This window comes from Hippoglossus stenolepis, chromosome 3 (assembly GCF_022539355.2).
Source record: "Hippoglossus stenolepis isolate QCI-W04-F060 chromosome 3, HSTE1.2, whole genome shotgun sequence".
Taxonomy (NCBI): Eukaryota; Metazoa; Chordata; class Actinopteri; order Pleuronectiformes; family Pleuronectidae; genus Hippoglossus; species Hippoglossus stenolepis.
In genome coordinates, this window is record NC_061485.1 from 5,375,795 (window position 1) to 5,403,171 (window position 27,377).

Below are 27,377 nucleotides of genomic sequence, written 5' to 3' on the forward strand. Positions count from 1 at the left end.
TGACAGTTCAGTGCTAATGCGACTGACTAGTTTAGCTAACACAAAGTAACAGTGCTGGCTCTCTCCTCAAGATTTTCAGTAAGAACTGATGATCAGTCCAAACCTCTTTGATTGAAGCCGTAGAGAGTTTTCGATTTGAGGCTCCACCTGTTAGTATCCGGCCCAGGGGAGGTCGGCTCCCTCCAACCCCAGCTGCAGGTGCTGTCACCTGGGCCATATCAAAGGCAGGTGGGCCCTCCCACCCCGCTCCACGGAGCTCGTTAGCTGTCAGAGCTAATTAAGAGGGTCTTTATCGCACAGATGCTAACGCACTTCAAAAGAGATCCCCTTCAAAGAACACACGGGTCAGAATGGGAATTAGGACGTGAAAATATCTATATTTTCATGTTTAATAGTTACAGCGTGTAAAGGACAGGTTGAACTACGCTAATGTCCATGGTTTTAAGTTCCTTCACTGGTGGGGTTTCAGGTTTTCCACCAGACTTTGGATCTTAACTGCATTGATTTGCTCCCATTCTGCCATAAAAGCATTAAGGCCAATACACTGTTCCCATGTTTGCATGCTAGCAAGTGTCTGCAAGGGTCTGCGTGATCTAAATGTTGTTGTCATCTACAAACTGTGAGCAAACTGGCTGCAGATGTGCCAAATACTGTTTTCCTTTCGTTTTTTTGTACTACTTTTTGTTGGTTCATTCAACAGCAAAGAAGTGATTGTTCTCTCTGTCAGGAGGTCAGTCATTGTAGTATCAATAGAAGGCCGTCAGGGTCCGTCCGAGGCCAAGCTGAGACCAAGAGCTGGCCTTTAGGTCCAACATGTGATGTTGTCCTGGCTCACAGTTGGTGTTCCTCTTCATCACGTACAGTAGGTGTTGCGTGGGACTGAGATCCGGACACTGACTGGCTCATGCACACAGGCCAGTCAAGTTATTCTACACTGTGGTGCACTGTGATACTGTGTGTTGTAACAAGAGAGATTAAGACACAAACTGCTGATAGTTGGACGCAATCTATTGTTTGATATTATTTTATAGTGCAGTCTTGAGGTAGTAGTGAAATGGCAGTTAAAACTTCTTTATCTTCTGTAATGTGACCTTTATCTTAGTGAAACATGCCCCTTGGTATGATTGGATAGCTGAAAACAAGGCGTGACTTATCAAATACAGAGTGCTTAAGGGTTGTAGGGAGATACAGAGCTGTAGAGAACTGTTTGTCAACCTCTATTTTAGATCATGAGGAGGAGGATGAGGACGGAATGAATAAATGAGACCATGGCCCAAAATGTATGATGTCAGAATACCAGCTACCACTACTACAAAAAAAATACATTTAATAAACTTCTGCTGTGAAAAAGACGTATGGGAGAAACATAGATTGTAAATAAAATTAGATGACACATCTCTGCTTCTTCCTGTTGGACAAAAATGTAGCCAAAATATCTTGGGTGCGGCCATATTGAGCTTTTCACGTCATTTGGAGCCAAAGTCCAGTCACTCGTACAATCTATCGTCTATCGAGACATTTCACCCCGTTTTTATATCATCGATTTACTTAGTAAGAACAAACTTACTGGAGAAAAGACCACTTGGACATAGTGTGACAGAAACCACCTGTCCATATTCTTTTTTCCACGCACCAGTATCTCCGCTCCCTCCAGCAGTGTTTACTGTTGAAGATACACACACTCACATTAACGAGCAGAAACGCACACGCGGATGACTATATCAACTCTAGCACACTCATCATTTTGCCCGCATTCACAGAACAATACCCTCGACCTTTTTAAAACGGGGAGATGTGTTACAGTGATTGGATCTAATGTTCCCAGGCATCGTTGTGTTCGTTGCTGCAGAGTTCAGCAGTGTTTACAGTAAACACGGGCCTGTTAGTGAGGGCAGAGCAGGAGACGCCTGACGCCTGATGACGCTGCTCCTCATCACACATGCTCATTAAAAACAAGCACGCAAGCTACATATCGTTTGTGCTGGAGATGACATTTTACACTCAAAACCAGTTATTTCCTATTCAGTCTGTGTGCAGCGACTGACACGTCTGTAACCTACATTTTGAGGACATTTTTCAGTCTGTACTCCAGGAGCTGTGTCATTGAGCTTTCAGACACATCTTGTGGTCTTCATCAGTGGTTGGAGTTTGCTCAACAGCCAAAGAGATGGTTTAGATTTATTGGTTAGACGATAAGAATCAGCTGATGTTACATAACATAACTGTATTATTTATTTTTTGCAAATATGAGCCAATATGCAAAACTTTTATTTTACAGCGAATAAACATTGGAGAAAAGATTTTAGTGAAAATATGTGTGTTTTATTTATAGTTAATAATAAAGTTACTAACCCTGAAATATCAAGCCTATTTACAAGCCTTTTTAATATTATATACCAATATATTGAACATAATTTATTCCCCCCAAAATCCAAATGGTTTACTACTAGTTTAGTTATCACGTGACCAAAGTATAGACTTATGGTTATGTCTTAGACTAACAGCCATTTGTTCTAATTTAAAGTATCGCCATGGCAGCTGAGCAAAGTCCCCCCGCTGATGAAGGCCATGAGGTGGGTTTTATCAATATAGTCAGATTTTTGTGAACAATCTACACTAATTCATCATCTAAACTTGCAGTAGGTGGATCATACTTGTGTTTGTCCCACGTGGACGATACAATTTCATGAAAAGCGTCAACATTAAAGCGACATGGCTCTAAGTCGTCAGTGGTTTTTGCATTTGCAACCTCTTTCCCTTCATGTGCTGCGACAATGGAGGCTTTTTTCAGACTGTTGCTTGTGCACACGCTCACCTGGGGACTGACCAGTGTCCACACACTAACACTCACTAACGCACAGAGAGAGAACGGCTGCTGCAGCTCTTTTTCAGTGTGTTTGGGTTACGATCAGTGTGGATTGGGCCCCTGCAGTGAGGAACAGGCTGAACTTCAAACAGGATTATTGCATCTCTGGACGCTCTCTAGATGTTGCTGCTTTGTTTGGTTCAGATCCATCTTCTTCTTCCTGGTTTGGTCTAAAACATGATATGAAGGACACAGAGGGCAACTCCTGTGAGCTGCTGCCGTCCAGAGTTTATCAGCAGTGACTCTCTGATCACTTCGTTGTCTCTCTGCTGTCACGGTGCCCACTTACTTCATCTAGTGACAGGACTTCATTGTCATCAGGCACTTAGACAGAGGGACGGGTTTCTATAGCTTCCATTTTGGATCCAGGTCGGAGTTGGTAAAATGCCCGTGTTCATTCAGCTCAGCGGCACAACGGATCTCTTTCATCTTCATTCATGTTCATGACACTACTGGACCACAATTCGACTGATGGCGTGAAAACAAACACACGGTAGCTCAGTGACACTGTTGTGAACAACTGGTCCAAAGAGGGCGGGCCACGTAGTGTGAGCTGGTGACACCCCCCCCCCCAACCACGCACACCCCACACTATGGGCATACAATACACTGTGGGGCCTCAGTCAGCTTCTGTAAACTCATCCAGCCAGTCAGTCAGGAATCCCAGGAATGAGCTGGTTACATGGTACAAAGGAGTGTGTGTGTGTTGTCACTCAGCTTTAATGGTCATGTTTCACTTTGACCTTCTTTTTGTATATATTGTATATATGTATATAACCGTGAATCTATTTTGTGTTTCACAGTTTATCAGTCCACTCTGTCTCCGTCCTTCGGTCACACATCAGTTTTTAATGGTAAACGCTGTTTGTCCCATTGATCTGTAAAGACAGCTGACAGTGTGGAAGATTTGCTTTTTTAAATAAATCTTAAAGCGTACCTCTTGCTTAAAGCCGGAGATGTTCCAACACTGATGTTCCTGATACTGATTCAGATACCTGGACTTTGGGTAAATACCAACGTGGTGTACTGATCCGATACCAGTTCAATTGTTGAATGGCCAGGTTCAGTTTAAACCCTTTGAAAAACAAGTACAAACAGAGAATGCTCAAATGCTTTATTGGATTGCTCGTGTTGTTAGTGGCAACACAAGTGCAGCCCCCTTGAAACTGAAGTCTTGTGTACACATCGCTGTTTTCCTTGTGAGACTTGTGAGAAAAGTTTTCAAATTGCTGACATTCCAGCTAGCTATTACTAATGCTACACTGCTAGAAATCACTTCTACTTGCTCTTTTTTTGGAGCAGTGAAAAATGGATTTCCCGTAAAAGACAACTGCAGTTTTATCCGGGTGAAATTTTAACTTTAAAGACGTGGTAGATTCACGTACTCGCCAATGCCGACTGAGGATTTTTGGCAAAGTTAAAGTGCTGCAGTAATATTCCTCCTAAGTCCAACTGACTGTTATTGTTGTTGTTGGGACGACCCATCCGTCCTTTTTTCTACTTGGATGGCAGCAAGCTATGGTGACGTAGTGTTTTTAGCTGCTTGCAGTTCAGAGATTGTTTCATGGTTACATCACAACAGAAATCCCAACAGATGGTTTTAAAACAGTCTCTGATACAGGCTGTTTGTATTTCTGTGTGGATTGAGCTTTTAATAAGTTAACAGTATTCATAAGGCACATACCTGCTTTATAGATGAAGAAGAAAAAACAACACTATATACAATACGAGACCTTGAAGAGAGAAGATTAGAGTAAATGAAGAGACATTAAAAACAAATAGCGAGTCTAAACCTGGACTGTTTCCTGTTGATGAGTCATACACCAAGTACTTTGTGTTGCTGTGTGTGTTTGTGCATGTGCATGTGTGAGTGTGTTTGCTAGGCTTGTGTGCAGAATTGTAAGATGATCCTCAGTAATTGTCTGTACTGTTTCATCATCCCGGAGCATCATTAACAAACATGAGACAAACAGCTGTGTGTGTGTGTGCATGTGTCATGCATGTGCGCGTGTGTGTGCAGAAACGTCGTGTGTGTGTGTGTGTGTGTGTGTGTGTGTGTGTGTGTGTGTGTGTGTGTGTGTGTGTGTGTGTGTGTGTGTGTGTGTGTGTGTGTGTGTGTGTGTGTGTGTGTGTGTGTGTGTGTGTGTGTGTGTGTGTGTGTGTGAGATGCAGGGATGCGATGCTGCACAGTGAGTCCAGACCTCTGCCTCATCTCTCTGCAGTGTGGGGATTTCCTTTTTCCACTCTGGTCACATGACTGCAGATATGGGTGTGACCTCCTGCATTCCTGGCCTCACTCTTTTCCTCTCTCGATTTCTTGTTACTCTGTCTGGCATTCTGCGACACTCTTTCTCCTCACGCACACGAACAAACACACACACACACAAAATGTCATCTAGACCAAACACAGAGGCTTGGTGTCGGCTGCTGTTTGACGTGCCCTGCATGTGAAAATGTCTCTGACATAATTCAGTGGTGTGTGTGATGAGAGAGAGAGAGAGATCTGTTGCTGGGTGCAACAAGAAAAAAGTTCCTCTCTATGTGGAGGTGTGTGTGTGTGTGTGTGTGTGTGTGTGTGTGTGTGTGTGTGTGTGTGTGTGTGTGTGTGTGTGTGTGTGTCTCTCTCTTTGGAGGAGGGTGGTGCAGGCTCCTGCTTTAGTATGCAGAGCAGGTGTGTCTGCAGAGAACAGAGAGGAGGGAGGGTAACGGCAGCAGAGACGAGGGACGGTTTGATGGAGGATAATGAAAAGAGAGAAGACCTGAAACTAATTCTCTCTCTCTCTCTCTCTCTCTGTATGTATGTATGTGTCACAGTCAGAAATAGAAACGTGGCTGTTTTAGCAACGAGTTTGCTGATAAAGGTAAACAAATGACTTCTGCATGTTCCATGTTTGGTAAAACTGTCACACACCAGTTGACGGAAAACTGTACCAAGTTCATTCCTCTTTCAGGATCTTTTTTTTTCCTCACACTTGATATTTTCCAAACTTGGGTCATTTTAAGCTCATCCGCTGTGAGAGCCGAAAGCTGTTTGATAGATTTTCTCATTGGTTTATTTCTGCTGCAAAGATGTTGGAAGGTACTGAGAACTTAATTCAAATGTATTTTCTCCTTGAAAGCAATGTTTTTTTTACATGAAGCCTTCAGAGACCTTTTTAAAGGGCTGATCAATTCTAAAAGACTCACAATGGACAGACTTAAAACACTAAAGACTAAAATGTTGTTTCTCATTTTTGTCAATAGTTTCCTTTCTCTACTGAGACCTCAAGACAATTTTGATTTCACTTGACTTAGATGCTGCACAGAAAAATGCTTGGTAGCTGTGTTAATACTTCGTTTACACCAAAACTAGCAAGTATATTCGCAGGTTTTTAAAATGTGGGTAAACCCAAGTAAAACAGAGGTGATTAACTCGTTTTACCGTTGCCATTAGAGGAGTTTGTCCACGTCTGAAACCTAGCGGACAATCCAGTTTTGCATCTTAGCACGATACCAAGAAAAAAAATCGCAGTTGCACCTTGTTCCCATGATGTTAAAAACAATCAGTACTCAAATGTTCGTGGCTATTTATGTGCCAAGCGACCGGAGGTTCAATGCTCATCGTAACGTCATGGTGGAAAAGGTGCAACATTGGCGTCTAGACTGCCAAAATACAGAAGAAGAACACACTGCTGCTTTTGATAAAAACACGTGTCTAAGCAGTTTGACCCGGGAGTGAATGCTGATCGTATCCATTCACATTAGAGACAAAAGCCAGATGTTAGTGGGTGTTAGTGGGTTTTTTGACCAGTGGAAAAGGGGCTTAAGTCTTATAATCGCAAGAAAACCCTGGAGTTTTGATGGCTGGATATTTATCAATATTCTAAATTGGCTGTATGACAATTGAAAGCAAAAAGCTCATTTAAAATGATTCAATGAATTGTTTTGTGTGAAAAAAAAATGAACTCAGTCCACAGTGTTAATGCTCATCTGATTTAGTAATAATAAGAACATGATGTATGTGATGATAGTCAGTGTGAGTCATTCTGATTCTTGGGTTTGTTTAGTTTGAGCAAATGTAATCCTGACAAGCGCGCGGTGCCCTCTGCCAAAAACACACTGAGACTGATTCTTTCCGAAATTTGTTTACATGCGAGAAGATGTGCCTTCGTGTTTATGTTTTCAGGTGTTTGTTCAACAAGTTCTCCGTCCAGAGTGAAACAGCTAAAACAAAAGACAAACCTTTTCCACTGGCCTCGTGCTCCACACTGCAAACACATCTCAGAGAATATGGATGGAAAAATCGTGCAACATCACGCACAATCGGATTTGCAGCCACACAACTCTGCAGTGGCCTGATGACACTGAGCACTCACAAGTTGTGAACATGACAATCCTTCCAGCGCCGCTATTAATCCCACTTGATATTAACAAAGCACAAGACAGGATGCTTGTATATTCTGTTATTAAGACAAATGTTTTAAAACAAAATACACTCGCACAAAGACACACGCAGGCTTATGGCATCACACACATACACACACACGCACACACACACACACACACACACACACACACACACACACACACACACACACACACACCACACATCATAAGCTGAGTGGTTGGCTACATGGAGGCTGCAGCCTAATTTCATCTCGAGTCAATAACAAACAGATAAGATGGACAAAGAACAGACACAGTGTCTCTCACACACACACACACACACACACACACACACACACACACACACACAGTCTTATGGCTGCATTGATCGTCTATATATAGGGACGTTTTAATGTCCTGACGTCACTTCCTGTCGAGCTCTCACTGAGGGTTTCATGACAAGCTACACACTGTAGTACACACATGCACACACCATGGCACCATGGCCACAGTGTTTCAGCAGCTTCAGTGTTTTCTGTGGAGGACTTTACAAACACAAAACACCTATTTAACACACTAGAGGACAGAAACACTGAAAAACAACATGTCTCCTTTAAAACTCAAAAGATTTTTTTTTTTTTTTAAGTGATCATCTTGATTTGGCTTTTTATTGAGAATTTAATTTAATTTATTAAAAGGTTAATTTGTAAAATAACGAGTGTTTTAATGACTGTTTGTTTCAGCTCATCCCTTACAAACCTGTTTCTGAGAAATTAAATTTCTATAGGACTTAAATTGGAGCAGCTAATATGCTTTGTAGGAAACGTAATTACAACTGATTAAGTTTCCTATTAACGGAATGTGGATATGTTGTTAATTCCCATCTGGTATTTTACAATTATATATCGAGGCTGAATATCTCAGATGCTTGTCAGGGTTGGTTTCGTGGAGACGCCATGTAAATGAACAAGGAGTGTTTTTCTTTTAGCTGCGGTTTAGATGAGATCATGTGAGACTGAGCTGTTTTCGTCAGTTCTCTCAGTGAACGCAGCAGTTTAGCAGCTAATCAAGTGTAAATAGTCGTGATCACAGTTGTGACATCACTCAGTGGTACCTGCTCTGTTTCACTCACCTGTCACTCAAAGAGTCGCTGTTGAACCTTTGGCTTCTATCATTTGGGTTTTTCGTCTTATTTAGAAAATAAGGAGCATTGGTTTTTTTTAGCAAGAAAAACAAAGTCCTCAGCTGTTGTTGAGATTTAATGAACAGTGTATCTCTGTTGTGGTTATAAGTAATCTATTACATTATGAGTATTAGTGATGGAACTGTTGACTGCAGCTTTAGGAGTCTCCTAATCTGTGTGGGGGGATGCAGCTCATTAACATCACATCGACTTTACGCAAGACTTGTGTCTGGGGGGTTTAACCGAATCACTGCTCATTCATTTTGAATGGGATGACGTCATGCGTTGCCAAACCTCATTGTGGTTCTCTTGCGATTGATGTTGGTTGAACAGAACCCTGATTTTCATGCGGCAACGGAGGCACCAGCCGATCAAATCCTGCTCAAACAAACACTCAACTTTCTGTGGTCTATCAAGAAATCAGCCGTCACGTTAATGTGAGCGAGGAGGGAGAAGCTGCTCCCGGCCTCTGTTCATCTGTTGGTGGATTATACTTCCTGTGCACTTCTCTTTAGCATTGCACTGACAGCTAGCTTGGCATGTTAGCACGAAAGCCGGCTATGTTGCGTGGCCCAAGCACGAAACTGTTACTGCTATTAACGCAACGCTGTTAACAAAATGCACACGTGTGAGCCCTGCGTTAATCGCTCTAACAAACTCTGCACTGACCAACAAATGTCTGAATTATTTAGTCTCAGGTTGAATCTGACAGGAGTGAAAATGGTCTCAAATAAACCCATTTGAAATTGGAGGCAGCATTTTCAGTATACGAGACTCAAACATTTAACACACACACCCTGTATTATTGTCTCTATATACAAATCTGATGCAACACTTTGAACAAAGTGCTAAATGACTGTGTGGTAAAGCTGGTGGAGTGTGTCCATTATCAGTGTGTCATTAGTCCACGTTAATCAAACACTCGCTTGTTAAAGGATAACAGCCACACACACACACACTGAGACAAGCAAGGAGAGGCAAATGTGTGTATTATCTCTTTGTGTGTGTGTGTCAGCAGGTGTGTCGTTAAGGTATAAAAAAGGAAGGCTTACCTTTGGACTGAAATGGGTGTGGTGCTGTAGTTAACTGATGATAAAGGTGTGTGTGTGTGTGTGTGTGTGTGTGTGTGTGTGTGTGTGTGTGTGTGTGTGTGTGTGTGTGTGTGTGTGTGTGTGTGTGTGTGTGTGTGTGTGTGTGTGTGTGTGTGTGTGTGTGTGTGTGTGTGTGTGTGTGTGTGTAACTACGCTCGATGAGCCCATTGTGTATCTTTCTCTCGCTCTCCCAGCCTTTCTCCTTCTCTCCCACAGCTCATAGTAAAGATGTGCATGTATCAAATTATCCCTCTTCGATTATTGTGGCCACACAGTAAACGGTATTATCACTGTCGTAAAACTCCCGTGTAATAATACAATATGACTTTAAACTGTGATCGCTGTGGATTCAATCAAAGCTAACGAGTTGAACTGTGAGCTGCATATTGAAGCTTTGTTGGAGTCGGCAAACAAACACAATTAACAGAAGCAGGCTGAGGGTGAAGGCCGCTGAAATGATTTCAAATGCACTGTTTCTGAATGAGATCTATACCAATTTGATTTGAGTGTTATTCGCTGAGCCCAAAAGCCCAGCACATTGTCGAACACTACTCGCTTTATTCTTAACATTTCAGTTTTCTTGATTTAATAAAAGGAACATTGCACTTTTCACTTGCTTGTTCTTTCCTCATTAAACGTACGAGTCCAGCCCTGATGAACCAGCCGCACTTCAGCTGGTCCACTAGTTGGTATAAGTAACACCAGATCTAGAGTTAGACAGACCAGAGGCCTGCTCTGCTGCTGTGTCTTTGTTTGACTGGTAGAAGAAGGCGCTCGGCTGTGGCTAACGGCAGAAGCAATGTGCTGTGTAAACAGTGTCTTCTGAAAATAGCGATAATCACGGTAATAGAAATTAGTGGTGTTGTTTTACTCAGAATGTGGTGTTTGGTAGGACTGGTAGAATGGGACTTGTCTTGTCTGTTGTGTGTCTCTCCTGGTTTCGCATGTGTTTTCTCCCTGCTCTGACTAATACACACACAAATGGTCACTTTTCTCCTTATAGTCACATTTTGGCTCAATTTATTACCACTTTTTTGTCCTATAAGGGTAAAGACTAACAAGCTCATGAATAGTGGAGACCACATTAACTAGTGTTTTCTTTACGAGCACACAAACGACCACTGCTTTATGTGATTCATATTGTGATGGTCTCTGTATAGTGACATTTGGGAAAGACAAAAACAAATCATAGTTTAAACATGAAATTAAATGGCTGTTAATAGATCTCTGTACACTCAATAGTCTCGGGTACATTTTAGTACTAACTATCTCCATGAATGATCAGAACTGATTCTCTAACTTCAAAGTAAATCTGAATATTTTAATGTAGAATTATGACATTTCGGCCGGTCCTAATGAAATAGTTAATTTTCTCTGTGGATAGGCTGTATAATGAACTAATCTCATTATCCGTAATTAACTTGTTCCATCATTATGACATCACCAACTATTTGTGTAATAAACAGCAGCAACATACATGAATGAGATGAGGTCTGCAGGCAGTTAAATTCATTTCATTCCTCTGTTGTTTTATTGAACTAATGACTCGACTTCTGGTCAGTGAACAGACGGATAATTAGTGGACAATGAGACGGCATCTGTCCTGCTCTGTCTAAAGATAACACACACACACACACACACACACACACACACACACACACACGTATTGGTAGATCACTCTGATGTGAGGAAGATTAAAAAAACATCAAAAAGACTGTGAAACAGAAGATAAAGGCTGGAGGTTTAAAAAGATCAGATTTCTGGGAAAAAAAATGAATAAGTAATGATGGAAATCTTATAAAATCTTTCATGGTTGCATTAGAAACTTTCCTAAAACACGTAACTACAACACAAATCTGACAGACAAATTACATGAATGTAATTTTTTTATCTGATTTAGATACAATACAATTTCTCACTTAAGCATAGAAAAGAAAAGAAGCTGATTAGCTAATCGAGTATGTAACACCTGAAACAAGGGACCATCTCACTTCAGATTAATGAAAATGACATTTTTCATTATGCAATGTAACCGGGACAACACAGGTAAAATAATAATAATATCCAGACCTGTCTCCCATGTTACTGTTGTTTCATTACTAAGTATCCAGCAGACACTGTACAATACATAAAGCATGTGAGCAACGAGGAATTTAAGGACACTCCAACATCACATCTTGTTATTCCTCACACGTCTACGCCGTGCGCTTTCTCTATGTGACGAAACTGAGAAGCGGATGGAGAGCCTCCCTTGTGCTACATAAGACGAAAGATTAGACACGGCTGTGGATGTGCGAGGCAGGAGTTGCTCAGGGACGTCCCCAGGCCAGAGAATCACTCGGCACCTACAGTTTGCTACATGCCCCGTTTGAGGTAGAGCTCTGCCTCCGGTGGTATTAGTGTGGCGGAGGTAAATCTGAATCATTGACTGCAGCTCTTATGATGTACAAAGTCGGAGCTCCCAGACCGGAGCATGCATGTATTTAGAACAGCACTTGAACTCATAAACTCCTCTGAATGATGAGTCTCCATCGGTATATATTAGAAAACTAGCCCGGCTCCACAGACTTCCACACAAGGACGGATGCAGTATAAACGTATAGATTTGAATGACATTGATAAGCACCGGTGATTTACTCAATGTCAACCTGACCTTGATTGTTGAACCATTTGCAACTCTTGAAATGCAGAGTTTTCTTAGTTTGGTAAGAAATGTACCGACCTGGGCAATAAAACAATGTCATTAATTAGCACAATATCATTTTCATCAATAGCAATATAACAAAGGTTCAATATATATAAATACATCAATATATTGCTTGGGGCCTTGTGGAAACACAGGAGGTTTAACACATAACTGATCTACCTCAGATTTGTCAAATGATTTGCTGTTAATCCAGTTTTTGTCATTCTCCGCTCAAAGAAGAGTTTAAAACCTTCACTCAGGAGCAAGATGAATTTATCTTGATATAACTTTTAGCCATATGCCCTCAGCCCTAAAATCTAAACGCATACAACATGTTTAAATGTGCAGTAGAGATAAGTCACATGTCTCCATGACAATAACCCGTCGCTATAGCTGCTTGATGAATCCAGGAACTAAACGTACTCGGTATCTGCAAAGAGCCTCAGACTCTGCTCTTAAAATGGCTCAGTGCTTCCCCCAGTGTGAGAACCACTGACCGAGGCAGTCACCTGTGTCACCTACACTCCGGAGAGCACACATGTAGCACCATCACTGTGTGTTACTGTGTGTGTGTGTGTGTGTCCACAACACAACACTAAACGGTGAAAAACGGAGAACAGCCTTTGATGTGCACTTACATAATCTGTGATGATGGGCTGGAATGCTACACTTTGGCCACACACACACACACACACACACACACACACACACACACACACACACACACACACACACACACACACACACACACACACACACACACACACACACACACAAACTGGAGAGCTGCCATGTCCTGACCCTGGTTCTTCGCCAGCAGGACAAAATGAATCCAGTTTTATTCTTACTATTTTTAATCTTGATCACGATGACTAATATTTTCCTGACCTGTGATCACTATAATAAAATTTGTTGTCAAATTCTGCTTTTACAACATCACAGGTGCTCGTAGTGATGAATGCAAACGTCTCTTCCTGTGTTTAGTCCCCCCACCCCCCACAGTGTTGCTGATGCACTGTAGGTTGATGCAGAGGTGACTCATCCATATACAGGAGAATAGACACAATTTTAGCTTTTGAATAAAAACCTCATACTGTTGTTCCTGTCTCTGTCTTAAACTCAGAGCGGACGGTTCAAGGAGAGCAGATATGATCATGTGTCTCAGAGGGGCGGCACAAACCAATAATCAGTTTATATTGCAACGACCTTGGTGGTTCGTGGTTCTCCTTTAATGATGTCGGATGAGAAACTCTCCTCTAATTGGCCCAGTTAGTCTCTGTGCTATTTATTAGTAAAAATCCAAGGCACTGATCTGTCGGCTGGTGATGACGTTTGTCTGCTTCGCCTTCGGACTGTTTCCTGTCTGGATCCGGTTTATAACAATCTCTTTTCCTGTCTCTGTTTTCTCCAGAGGAACATGTTTACCACCCTGTTTCCATGGTAACCCAGAGGAGCATGCACGTCCAGGTCAGGAGTTAACCTCAGTGAGAACTACACTACCCACAATTCTTGGGAACTGACGGCCCAAACTGACGTTGAGATCGGTTTGACAAAGACACTGAGAGGAACAACAACTACAACAAAACAACTACACTTCTGTGAAGAGGACCAATATGGCCAACAACACGGCGGATCACCCTCCGGGGAATTCGGTTGCCGAGGGCAACCATGACGGGGACTTTGGGATGGCCGTGACGGATCTGAGGGACCTGATGGAGCTGCGGAGCGCCGAGGCCGTCACCAAGATTCAGGACACGTACGGGGACGTGCAGGGCATCTGCCGCCGCCTGAAAACATCACCAATAGAAGGTAAGACACGTCCAACGCAGCAGACCAGGTTAAAGTTTAATGAGAATTAAACTGTTGCATTTCCTCAGGGAAGAACTCATCTGGAGCAACTGAGATTTCAAAGTTCAAATGTTTAAGGCTCATTTATGTTTCAAACAATGTCCCTGCCAACATACCTTTATGTTAGCATGGTCTTTAATCAATACATTCACTAGAGGGCAGCGCAGAGTCCTACAGTTTCTGATAATAATAACAAACGTGGCCAAATATGGATGAAATGAACGAGGACACAAGACTCTGTCCATTTGTTGGTTTGTCTCCTGTCGTTCACCAGCGTTATCCTGTTGTGAGTGCAACAGGGAGTGGCCAAAATCAAAGAAACAGCAGAGACAGTTCAAGGTTATTACCATAAACTCAGCCTATGACAGTTGTTAAATTAATATTCACGTCTATTTATTTTTTGCTGAATCATTTTCTACTTGGCCCATTAACAAGGTTTCTGCACTTTGAATGATAATGAATTCAATCAAGATATTATTCAGCATTAATGTGGATGATTTAAATCATCCGTCAATGAGCTGCAGATTCAAACTCGTTCTGCTGAGTCATTGCTGATTTACCAACTACCCTAGTGGTCACTGTGGTAAAAGTTGGTTCTTGGTGTTTGATCTATTCTAGATTTGTATCACTCATGTACACAATCAACAGATGAAGGTGCTGCAATCATATCTAATCTCATGAGCCTCTTGTCTTGTTGATTAAAAATCAGATTTTAACTCCTGAACGTACAGTAAATGTGTCTCAAAATGACCGAACTGTACACCTGACAACAGTGGAATTAGAGAAAGTTGATTGTTTCTTCACTTTCATTTCTACACACCCCGACACTCGCAGCTAAACTTCGTCTGAACTGGATAAGACCTCGGCTCCGGTTACTCCTCGGTCAGCGAGATCAAAACATCAGCTGACGGCGCTGTAATCAGGAGAGACTCTTGACACTCGACTGCGTTCGATTTCATTCCTGAACCGTGACACAACAGCAGTCGTTTAGTTTGCGGGACTTTTTACATATCTTAAGTTGGGCCTGATGAAATGGACAAAAATTGTAGCAAGATACAAGTTTTCATGTCAGTTTTTATCAATAATTATCATGATAAATGTCACATTATTAGTTCTGTTAATATTTAAGACTGATTTGAGCTGTTTTATTACCCAGCCATAATCGATGTTTTCACATTACAAACAAAGTTATTGTTCAGGTTTAGGTAGTAATTCTTCTAATTACAGGTTAGTTGTATTGATGACAATGAATCAGTAAAATATCAGATTAATTAAAAACATTTTATGAAGTAAATCTATCTGCATAGGAGGCAGCATGGTGGTGCACTGTTTGCTCACAGCAGGCAGGTTGTTGGTTTTCAGCGAGGGTCTCTCTGTGCAAGGTATTCCTGTTCTCCTGTGTCTGTGTGGGTTATTCTCCAGCTTCCTCCCACAGAAACACATTTGCATACTTGTTCTATTGACACATACACGCCCATGATTCCATTCATACTAAAATGAGAGTCTGTGTCAGCCTGGCGTTCCACGTATTCCTACTTGATTCCATTTAGGCTAATTGGAGATTATAATTGCCTGTTGGTGTGAATGTTTGATTCTGAATGTCAGCCCTGTGATACGCCGGAGACCTGTCCAGGGTGAACCCCACCTCTCGCCCAATGTCTGTTAGGATTAACTCCAGCCTCGCCACGACCCTCACAGGCCGAGTGGTAGAAATAGTGGATGGATATTTGTATAGTTAACCTAAATTAGTCACTGAACTACTAAACAGGTTGACCTGTCAGATGAGACCTGAGATTTAACCAGAACAAACATATGTGTCAGTCCTGGAACGTAAATTCATAGAAACAGACAACATCTCTGGTGGATTCACGTCTTCTTCTGTGGTGAGAGATAATCAGTTTGGATTTCAGACAGAGCTTCATATGAGGCCAGAAAATGGCTGACAAGCTGCTGTTTGTTATTTCTCTCTCCCTGTCTCGTTGTTTGGTGTGTGTGTGTGTGTGTGTGTGTGTGTGTGTGTGTGTGTGTGTGTGTGTGTGTGTGTGTGTGTGTGTGTGTGTGTGTGTGTGTGTGTGTGTGTGTGTGTGTGTGTGTGTGTGTGTGTGTGTGTGTGTGTGTGTGTGTGTGTTCGCAGCCATCGGTCCATTCCAGGATTGAAATTAGTTCCAGCCCGTTCCCCTAATAGCTCCATAGATCATTGCTCTGTTCCATTTAGTAATCAGAGGACAGCTGTAGTCGCGTCCTCCACGCAAGAAATTACTCACTTTAATGAAGAAAGTGTAATTATATTTTCTCTGCTGAGGGAGGGAGGGAGAGGGAGAGAGCGACAGGGAGAAAACAATTGGGGAATCCTAAATGGAAGATTGAGGTTAAACACACACACACAGAGATTGACTGTTATAGTTAACTAGGTTGGACCAGTGTCAATCCAGATACCGATTTCTGTCTGTCGCTTCTTGTCAGTAATATGAGGTTGTACTTCACCGTTAGTATAGCTGCTTATTCTCATTTGTGCACACCAGTGAGGTACTCCAGGGATTCAGTCTGTCACGTCCATAAAGCTGGAGCAGCAGAGGCCAAGATATTCTGACTAAATGCTGCATTTACACCATGTCAGCTCTGATCAGCCTGACCCGAGCTGCCTGATCCCATGGAAACACGCCTTGAACAATACAAAATGCACACAATCAATGCACAACAGAAGAAGAACTGGTGTCTCAGGTTGCAGTGCAACAAAGCTTTCGCCAAGGACGTTATGTTGACACCCCTGTCTGTGTGTTTGTTGGTTTGTCAGCAGGATTAAGCAGCAACTACTGAACCATATTCCAAGAATATTCAATAGTTCAGACTGACCTACAGATCAGTTCTGTCCTGGTGGCAGAAGGAAAACCTGCAGGTGTTTCAGTGCTGAACTGAAACTGACTCGGCTCATGTGCAGTTCAACACTAAGCTCACCTGATGCTCTCAGTAACAGAGTCATGGTGTTTGCAGTCAGAGACTTCACACAGTTATATTTAACTCTGTTTGTGTATCACATCACTGCCCTGACTGTGATAATGAGATGTTTCTTCTTCAGCTGCTTTTACTTTCACTCTGCAAAATCAGCTGCTGATTGGACACAGAGAAGACTGCCATTGTTAGTGACACACACACACACACACACACACACACACACACACACACACACACACACACACACACACACACACACACACACACACACACACACAATCAAGGCTCAGCTGCTGCTCTGTATCCTGCTGGTTAATGTGTATTGATGAATCAGTCTGTGGCCTCTCTGGAGGTCATTGATCGTCCTTCTCATCATATTACAAACTCTGAGTGTATTTGGCGTTGAGAGGACTCTCAGCCTCTGAGCACGAGACACACAGTGAGTTGTAAACTTTATTGAAACAGGACCTGGGTCACAAAGAAACACATATAAACCTAAAAATAAACAGCTATTTTAAGGAAAATGCTAATGAACCTCAGCATGTTCTGTCACGACTCAGGTGAGAAGCAGACAAGATGGTTTCTTTTTGTCTCTGTAGCTTTTTACTTTGGTGTGTTCATGCAAAGAGTCAGCCTCTTTAAATAAACCTCCAGGACTGAGAAACTGGTGAATAACAAATGGATTTAAACAGTTACTGACTGTGTCGTCAGCTGATGATCAGATGTTCAGTTTTATGCAGATTTCAACCACAAACCGCTTGTGCTCTTTCTCTTGCATCTGCTCTTCAGATGAGATCAACAGAAAACATGTGATCAGATAAAACTGATCTATTTTATGTTTCTGATTTAGACATAACTGACTCTTTTCTTTAGCTAGGTTTTCTGCAGTTTGAGACACACACACACACACACACACACACACACACACACACACACACACAGTATTGGTCCAAGTGTAGGTTCTGAGTTTTTCCTCGGCCTGCTGCCGTGTCAGATCTTTTTGAGCTCTGTGGTGTGAGAAGTCAGCGACCAATCTGAGATTCAGCTCTCTGCGTGACCCGAGTCCTATTTACTGTAATGAACACATGCACACACCACACACACACACACACACACACACACACACACACACACACACACACACACACACACACACACACACAGAGCCTCAGGGCATCCATGTCTGTGCCAGTCGAAGCAGAATGCCCTTCCAAGTGATCACCGAGACATGCAATGCTCTATACATCTTTATCAGGTTTTTCATCCTGTCACATCTTTCGTAATAAACTAAAAGAAGCTGGTATCTAAAGGCATCATGTTGCTTTAAATTCTTTGTCCCGACTTTAAAAAAAATCTGAAAACCGCTGAGAAATCCAAAAGAAAAAGACGCTCTTTTTTTATTTTAGTGGTGTGAAGAGTCTGAAGATTCATAAAACTCCTTCATTGCGTCATTTTGCTGCAGAGGATGCGAGGGTCTGTTTAATGGCCGGTTTATTTCCTGCAGACTCTGGTCTGCGGAGACTAAACATAGAACAGGATCTGTGTTAGCCTGTTAATTAATTTCTTCTGTTAAATCGGATTTTCTTGTCTTTTTTCCTACACAACAAAACAATAAAAATCCTCCAGCATTATATTACTTTTAAATATGAAACTTAATCAAAAATTAATCATGTCAGATGCTGTTACGGGCAGATGATAACTTTTTTTGTGCCTGTTTACGATGTACAGTGCATTTATTTAGTCACTTAAATAGGTTGCATGTGCGTATATATATATATATATTAAGATGTTACTGAACACTTAATGCTGACGGAAAAGGACGATGATGGAGAACTCCCTTTTAATATTTATTTTTATTATCAAGCGGAAATGGTGTTTGGCGTTTTCCTTGAGATCTCTGATGCACTTCAGCACTGTTTACTTTGGCCCGTGGTGTATGCTATAGCCCCAGTTCGTGCCTCTCCTGTATTAATATTACATTCGAGTTACACGGCTGAGCATCTGGTTTTCTGAAAAATAAATGTCCAGTGATCTTTGAAAAAACCCAGAAGGTCATTTAATAGCTCTTAGAGGTATTTCCAGAATCCTCAAAGACTATTGGAACCATCTGGATGAGTAAACATTAAGCTCGCTCTCAGGCACATGTATGTATACGTGCCTTCGCTATGTACTGTTGCGTGATATTAAGTCACGCATCTTCATGCATTCATAAGAACAGTGAAAGAGCTTTTGTGGAGAAAGACCAAAGGAAAAAACTGCAGGATGATCCGACTGCAGTGTGTCAGCAGCCACTGTTGGTTCTCATTAAGTTACATTGACATGCCGTGCATTTATATTATTATTAAAAACCCTTCTGTAATTCTTTAATGTAGATTTTTGCTGCTCACCAAATCATAGAAAGTTGCAGCAGAAGAAACGTGTGTGATAATAATTAGGATGCCTGTTAGTTTACAGTGATTTCATAAAGGGTGTGGGCCAGCCGAGAGGACGGCTTCTGTAGGTGTTACCATGGCAACTGTGCACATGGTCATATGTCACACAGTTAATAAAAAGGCATTCAGACCTCAGATCCACTTCTTTTTATTTGAGAGAAAAACGGAAGAAAACACTTGGTGGAGGAAGTTGATATATTATACCGTAAATATATAGCTTCACATTTCTTTGTCGTAAGGGTTTGATATGTTGGAGTTGAGCCGTTGCCTTTTTAAGAATATATATACTGGGCACTATATCAGTGTGCTGAAATGTTTTACTCATATGAGTCATTATCCGCCTCGTCCATGTCAATTGAAGACCAAGCAAAAAAAAATAGAAGTACATGTCAAATAAATGTGTCTCAAAGATGTTTTTTGTCATTTTAGAGTTCTTAGCACCCTGATGTTTGGTTTTAATCAGATATTTGATGTAAAAAATGGGTTGAAATGCTGAGATTGACTCACAGTGGGTCTAGCGCCGGCATCACCTGCACAGACTCCAAACATGCAAGATGGCAGCGTTCATATCCAGGATAGCCAAACAGTTTCAGTTACACTTTTATGCTTGAAGCAGCTGAAACTGCAGCATGACCTGAGCATCACTTCTGTCTGTGATACACTCAGGGACTGTTCGTCCAGCCGGGGGACAGCAGTGACAGAGTAAAGCACCGCGGGGTGACAATAGGAAAAATTGCAGACAAAGACGGAGCTGGCGTGTGACCTGCAGAGATGATTAATGAAACCGGTCCTCTGTCTTTGTAGTGGACATTGAAAAAGTCCGAACAATGGGAACAGACATTAATACAAGCTGCCGTAGTTTAATCTGACAGAGCGAGAATGAATGAAAGTGAGAAACGATGAACCTGCACGTTGGCTGATGAGGCTGTAAATTGGAAGAGACCTCTTTTTGGACCAATGAAGTCCATTTCTGCGGGAAGCTGAAATCCATAAACATCTGTGACAGGCGAGCGTGCGGCTCCGCTCATCTCCCCGGGGATCGGCGGGATGATGCCAGACACCAGATGAAACCCGCTGTCACAATCACGACGTTACGCCAGAAAAAAACAGACTTGTATCGATCAAGCAGCCGGCAAAGCTCCCGACACACTTTATTTTAGTGTGTCAGGAGCTTTCAGCATCAGACACTGACTTCAAAATGATCAAACAAAACTTTGAACTAAACCACGGTGTGATGAAACATGGCTGATGAAGAATTTTGACAACCGGTTTATTTTTAAAATCTCTGTTTGTGTAGCAGCTCATCACGAAGCTGTTTCTTCTTCAGCTCCAAACCACAGAGACGCTCAGGCAGACATGTTGGGAAGCTGTACAGTCAGGAAATGAGCCGAGTTATGTTCATGTGGTGGAATATAATCTTTTAATATGTTAATTCAAGCCTTTAATTTAGATTTTCTTTTAAATATTCGACTCTCTGCATCTTATGTCACCGTGTCTCATTTCTTCTTCGGCCTCATCTCGTCACTTTTTTCACAACACCATACCTCATTGCACATCTCTTGATCTCTTCTCATGTCACCTCCTCTCACTTTATCCTGCCTCATCTCACCTGGTCTTATCTCTTCTCACCCATGACTGGGGCGACTTCTGTGGAGCCCCAGGGGAAAATACTCCTTGTCCCCATTAACCCTCACTGTACGTGTCAGTTTGAGGGACACGGTAACCAGCGGTGCTCCAGAGCTGAAACGACGAGCTGATTGAGAGAAAATGAAACCTCTGATTTTGATAATCGATCGTTCGACCTTTGAAAAACGCTGCTGATTCTGATTTTGGTTTGACCGTCAGTAACAGTTCCACCTCGTTGTCACTCCAAGCTAAGAAACAACCTGGTCTTAGTTTTTTTTTTACTCTTACTCTTCTAATTAGTAGAATTATCTGCAGCTAAGCAACCAACTGCAGAGAAGATAATCTGCTTCCTGTTTATGCCGGCACACACCAGTGGGGCAGCTTTGACCCAGTAGGTCGGTGGTTCAATCCCTGGCTTCTGCATTCCTCGGGCAAGATACTGAATCCCATATTGCCTCTGATGACAATGTGTGATAGAAAAAGCGCTGTGTATCTCATGACTCATTTTATGTCTCTTACGTCCTGTAATCTCATGTTGCCTAATCTTATTTCACCTCATCTCAATCTCATTTTAAACCTCCAAACTCATCTCACTCCCCCTCGCGCCTCTTCCTCTGCTCTCATCGTTTCGTCTTCCTTCACTTCAGCCGGCCTCCTCTCATCTCACATCCCCTCATCTGCATAATATCATCCCTCATCTCAGTCAGGCTTACGTTTACATCGCTGAATAATTCTGCTGTTGAAGCCACCAAGTTACGGTCACGTGACATTAGTGGTGAGGAAAGTAGTCGATCTGTGCACATCTGAAAGTAGATGAAACCTCAAAATGGTCAGAAAATACAGTGTAATGTGGTAGTTTTACCAGAGAACTGCATCCAAAGTACTAAGATAAAGAGGAGGGGGAGCGGATCTCTCCATTCAGCCTGTCTGCAGAGAATAGTCAGAGATTGAATAAGAGGCCATTATTAAAACATATAAAGACAGAAACGTGCCTGAGCGCTTGTTGGTGCCGACTTACAGAGTCGTCCTCCATGAGAGATCCTGGCAGTGCAGAGTGTTGAAATTCAGAGCACGTTCCACTGCACATCTCCCAACTCCACCAAGAGTCCACAGCAGCCATGTTTCTGCCCACTCAGCCGCGCAGAGGAACTCACAGATTCTCAGGTCTTACTGAAAAACACCGGATTACCGAGAAACATCAGGGACCAAGCCGGTCGTTTTAACTTGACTTCGTTCAGACTCGTCTCCGTGCAGCTGCAAATAAACCGTGTTTAGTGAAGTTAAAGTTAACGATTCCTGCTCATTTCACCTCATTAGTTGATGCGGCACAATAAATAAGCTGGAAATGGTGTTTTAATAAAAAGATGTAGATGCTCTACCCCCAATTTAAGCATCAGATTTGAATGAGAACTCTTTCTAATTGTATTGTCTTTATATGGAGATCGAATGAAGGGTTGGAAATGAGTCACTGCTGGAAAGTGACAGTCACAGCTCTGGAATCAGTATCTCATAGATATCGTTTGGTCCTCGGCAAACAGAGATTTGTAAGAGATCTTTCAGTACAGGAAACATCACGCATTTTTTGATAATTAACCAAATGAATCGGTTCGTTGTAGCCATCTTGTGACTGATATTTGAGGAAGCCTGGAGGCGAGGATGATGCTATACTTCAGAGCACAGTTTTATTTATTCAAACCTTATCTTATTCCACTTTTATTGATTTTGTTTGATTATTGGTTTTGGGAATGTAGGGCTGCAGCTAATAATTATTTCTATCTCTGATTGATCTATTTAAAAACTAATTTTGTGTTGAATCTTCATTAGCTCCGTGTGAAGCAGCTGATTCCGGCCGGGTGTCTCTGATTAGGTGGTGTTTTACTGACACGGAGCAGTTTGGCTCTGGTGGAGCAGCAGATTGTTTGTACAGCAGGGGTGGGTTCAGATCAGCTCGGGCTGCCGTGATTACAACAGACACAAACACACACCTATTGTCCCCAACATAGGGCGGGGACACACGCTAGGGGCCACAGGTTAAACCTGAAGGGTTGCGAGATGATTCACAGGAATCCAGGGAAAACATTCCTCTGGTATCTTAAGTTAAATCATTTTCTTCAGGCTTTTCTCTAATATTTACTTTTTTATCCTGTGGATTATCATTTGCCTTCAGCAGGCCTATAAAAGTTATTACAAATAAAATATGTTCTCTTTGGTTAAGTTGATTGCAAACTGAGACAAATGGAGTCACTGACGAGGGGTCAGAAGTTAAAAATGTTGGGAAACTACTACTATATACAACAAACAGGCATTAGAAAACCAGGCAACTACTTATTTATTTATATATTTAAAATCAGATTGGGGGGGCAGCAGGATGCAGTGGTTAGCTTCACAGAAAAAAGATTCTGGTTTGAATCCCAGTTTTTTTTAAAAAAAACAAATCTCTGGACACACAGCAGGAAATGATAAATAGAAAAATGCTAAATTTTTCTGGGTGGGACAAATCTGTTTTGGGGATTCACAAAATAAAACAGTATATGGAAAAAAGCTTGTTCTCTCCCTGCAACAAAAGTAGGTCATGTTGCTAAACTACAGCTCGTAAAAGTTTTTATCACTGTGGTGCATCTTCTGTCCTCACTATGTCTGTAGTTCACAGAAGAACAAACAAGCTCTTAAAACTATCATCAGTTAAAGATCAGCTTCAAATCCCTAATGATCTTATGTAGCCCAGTCCTTTGTTTGGTCCACTTCTGGTTTTAACTCTTGATTCTGATGGTTATTGTAGAAATCCTGGGACCTGATCAGTTCACACAGCCTCAAAGCTGGAAACACATGTCCACATGTTTGAGGAGGTTAAAAAAAGACAATCTTTGGTGCTGACATGTTAACTTGGTTATCGCATTACATTGGGTATGAAGTTTGTTTTTCAAAATAATATGTTTTTTCCATTTGTTTAATTTACCAAACACCCTGGTTACTTCCTTCTTCTTGACAGGTTTCTGCATTGATGTGAATATGAACCTGTTTGTGTCTGCAGGTCTGTCTGGTAACCCCGTTGATCTGGAGAAACGTCACACGTCGTTTGGCAAAAATTTCATCCCCCCCAAGAAGGCCAAGTCGTTTCTGTCGCTGGTGTGGGAGGCTCTGCAAGACGTCACGCTTATCATCCTGGAAATCGCTGCCATCATCTCACTTGGCCTGTCCTTCTACCATCCACCAGGGGGCGACAGTGAAGGTCAGTGCGGTTAAGCTTCTCTCTGAAAAATTAAATCAAAGACAGGGCTGTAGATATCTTTTGGGACACTTTACTAAAAATCGCTCCTGTTCAACATGTCATGAACCCTCGACAGCATGCGGTCAGGTAGCAGGAGGCGTCGAGGACGAGGGCGAGTCCCAGGCCGGCTGGATCGAAGGTGCTGCGATCCTGTTCTCGGTCATCATCGTGGTGCTGGTGACGGCCTTCAACGACTGGTCCAAGGAGAAGCAGTTCCGTGGGCTGCAGAGTCGCATCGAGCAGGAACAAAAGTTCACTGTCATCCGCAAAGGCCAGGTCATCCAGATCCCCGTGGCTGAACTTGTGGTGGGAGACATCGCTCAGATCAAATACGGTACGAGGCCGCACACGTCGGACTGAACATCAAACCTGTGACGTTAATAAAAGTCTTTTTGGTTTTTATGAAGAACTCAGTTAATGATCGATGACATGAAATTCTGTTTCACAGTTTTCAAGCAAATTAAAGTCTGAGCTGCATTGATACAAACTCTATTTACTTCATTTGGCCTTCGAGTTAATCCCAAAAGTGTTGGATGGGGTTGAGGGGTCAGGGTTCAAACTCATTAAAGAAATCCTTATATGCTGTCACATTAAGGTTCTAGAACAAACCCAGAAACACACCCAGGTGACTACACAAAATAAATTAAACAGCATTTTCCAGTTGACCATATAATGTGAAGCTGATCGAGATCTTCACGAACATGAAAGTGATCCCCTTCACGTTTCAGGGATGATGGGTGTGAGACCCTCTGACCTCTAACCTCTGAACTTGCAGGTGACCTTCTGCCTGCTGATGGGATCCTGATCCAAGGAAATGACTTGAAGATTGACGAAAGCTCTCTGACCGGAGAATCCGACCAGGTCCGCAAATCTCTGGCGAAGGACCCCATGCTGCTGTCCGGTGAGTGCCTGTTCACAGTTCCATGACAACTCGAGTGAGGAAAGTCAATGATCAAAAGTACGAACTGACTTACTGACCTCAAAGCTTATCAAAGTTATTAGGTCCAGAGTTAAATATACAAAGCTTCCTGGTTCAAACTTTAATAAACAGAATGATTAAATTACGATCACACGAACAAACTTCTTATTTAACTTGAATCAGAGGTTAATCCTCATCACCAAACGGTAATGTGCTGTAGATTGAAAGGAAATGGCCCTAAGACCAATCCTTGAGGAACTCCACAATACAACTCAAATACTTACGCAGGTATTTTTAAAAGTATTTAATGATGCAGACACATACAATCACAATAATCTAAAATGAGGAGAAATTACCATAATGAAAAAACTAAAACCTGGCGTCAGTTGTGACTCGTAGTTTTTGAATCTTTCCTCAGGAACCCACGTGATGGAAGGATCCGGCAGGATGGTGGTGTCAGCCGTCGGCCTCAACTCTCAAACCGGCATCATCTTTACTCTCCTGGGAGCCAGTGAGCACGACGAAGAGAAGAAGGTCAAGAAAAGTAAGACATGAGGCGAAACCTGTGACAACACCTCTGAAAGAAAAACACAACTTATGTTGAAGAGTCAAAGGTCATACGACGACAGTAATTGTGTGAAGTGTTTAGAGGGAAGTTTGACAAGAAAGACGACTATCACTGTGACGGTCTCTGAATATTTCTACTCTACTGTTTGAACGGTGCAGATTGGAGATATTTGCACATTTTTATCAGGTGTTGTTGTTTTTTGAAGTTTCTCTTGTCACACTCGCTGGCTCTGTCAGCAGGTAGACTTCATCCAGTCTGGGCTGACAACAGCAGAGCTGTTTGAAGGGTCTAACTGTAGCGTTTTAACTTTATTCAGCTTCAATCGTAATAAATGAGACCACGGATGAGGTGACCTGTAGTGAGGATGTTGCTTCACACTGTGGTCGTATCTGCTGAACAACAGCTAAACACAACGGATGTGAGATCAGAACATGGCTGAAAAGGAATGTGATGTGTTCACCAGCAACAAGTTCACAAGTGGACTTCACTAACACACCTTAGCAACCATAACAAGGCAAAGCACATCTGTCAGTGTTTGGGTTTCTCCAACGTAGCTGCTCCCATCAGGCTGTGGCTGAGAGAGATTCAATCATGCATTTGTTTTTGTTAAACTGAACTGTGTAGATACTATATGAACTACGTCTTTAACATTAATCATCAGCTTTCAAAGTTTTAATCAGTCAGTCCCTGCAGACAAAGCATTTTAAAGAATAGGTTGAGGATAGATAGATAGATAGATAGATAGATAGATAGATAGATAGATAGATGAATAGATAGATAGATAGATATATGGATAATTACGATTTTTCTTTCTGAAATAATCGTTTCAAAAACTATCCATGAATCTTGATAGTAAATCTCCCAGCTTTAGGTGAATAAGTGTTGGGGCCCAGGTACACACACGTGAATGCAGACCACGCTGCAGATTTGCTTCACCAAGCGAATGTTTTATTCGCCTCCTCACTTGCACAAATTGAAAGTGAATGGGATGCGAAGGTTCTCCACTGCCACCAGTGTGTATGTGTTATCGAGGCCTCTGAAGCTTGACAGGTGGCAGTTGCCATTTTTTTTAATTTGTACACTTGCCGATGAAGCCATCATATTTCACTCAGCCCACAGTTTGAACACTTTCCACGCAGACCTTAAAAAAATGTGTACTACATCCTGGTCTCCTTTATTCGTGGTAGTTTCTGGCCATTATCCTGAGTTTTTGATTTGACATGGATGTAATGTTGGTTAAAATGTGAAACGTAACCTTCCCCCTGTTAACATAACAGCTGGTTTTTAAGTGGAACCCTTCAAAAGCCAGAGTGCAGATGATGCTCGTACTGTTACAGAGCAGTTTGGTGTAAACCAACAGGCTTCTGCAGTCGGTCTCTATTGCTTTTGATTTGCTTGTGATCACGCTAACCCCCTTTTACTCATGTCTTTTTTCTTTAGTTCGTTTTCTGTCTGATCATTTGTTTTATTTGCTAAAGTTTTGAGTTTGTCAGGCATTCATTGTGAACTGGCTGAATGTACCAGCTCAGTGGAGAGAGACGCTCAGGTTGACGTTTCGGCCTCCAGTCACTGA

The 27,377-nt window shown here is 42.1% G+C and overlaps 1 protein-coding gene across 6 annotated transcripts in view; it reads left to right on the top strand.

Moving 5' to 3' along the window:
• The window catches only part of LOC118103199 (plasma membrane calcium-transporting ATPase 1), an 86,126-nt gene that overhangs the window by 21,480 nt on the left and 37,269 nt on the right, over positions 1 to 27,377 (top strand). For all 6 annotated transcript variants that reach the window (XM_035149932.2, XM_047338508.1, XM_035149875.2 and 3 more), the window contains exons 2-6: positions 13,603 to 14,000; positions 24,081 to 24,278; positions 24,394 to 24,651; positions 25,093 to 25,218; positions 25,655 to 25,780. In XM_035149932.2, coding sequence (XP_035005823.1) covers positions 13,805 to 14,000; positions 24,081 to 24,278; positions 24,394 to 24,651; positions 25,093 to 25,218; positions 25,655 to 25,780 — 904 coding nt within the window. In that variant the 5' untranslated portion in view covers positions 13,603 to 13,804. The remainder of the gene's footprint in view (positions 1 to 13,602; positions 14,001 to 24,080; positions 24,279 to 24,393; positions 24,652 to 25,092; positions 25,219 to 25,654; positions 25,781 to 27,377) is intronic.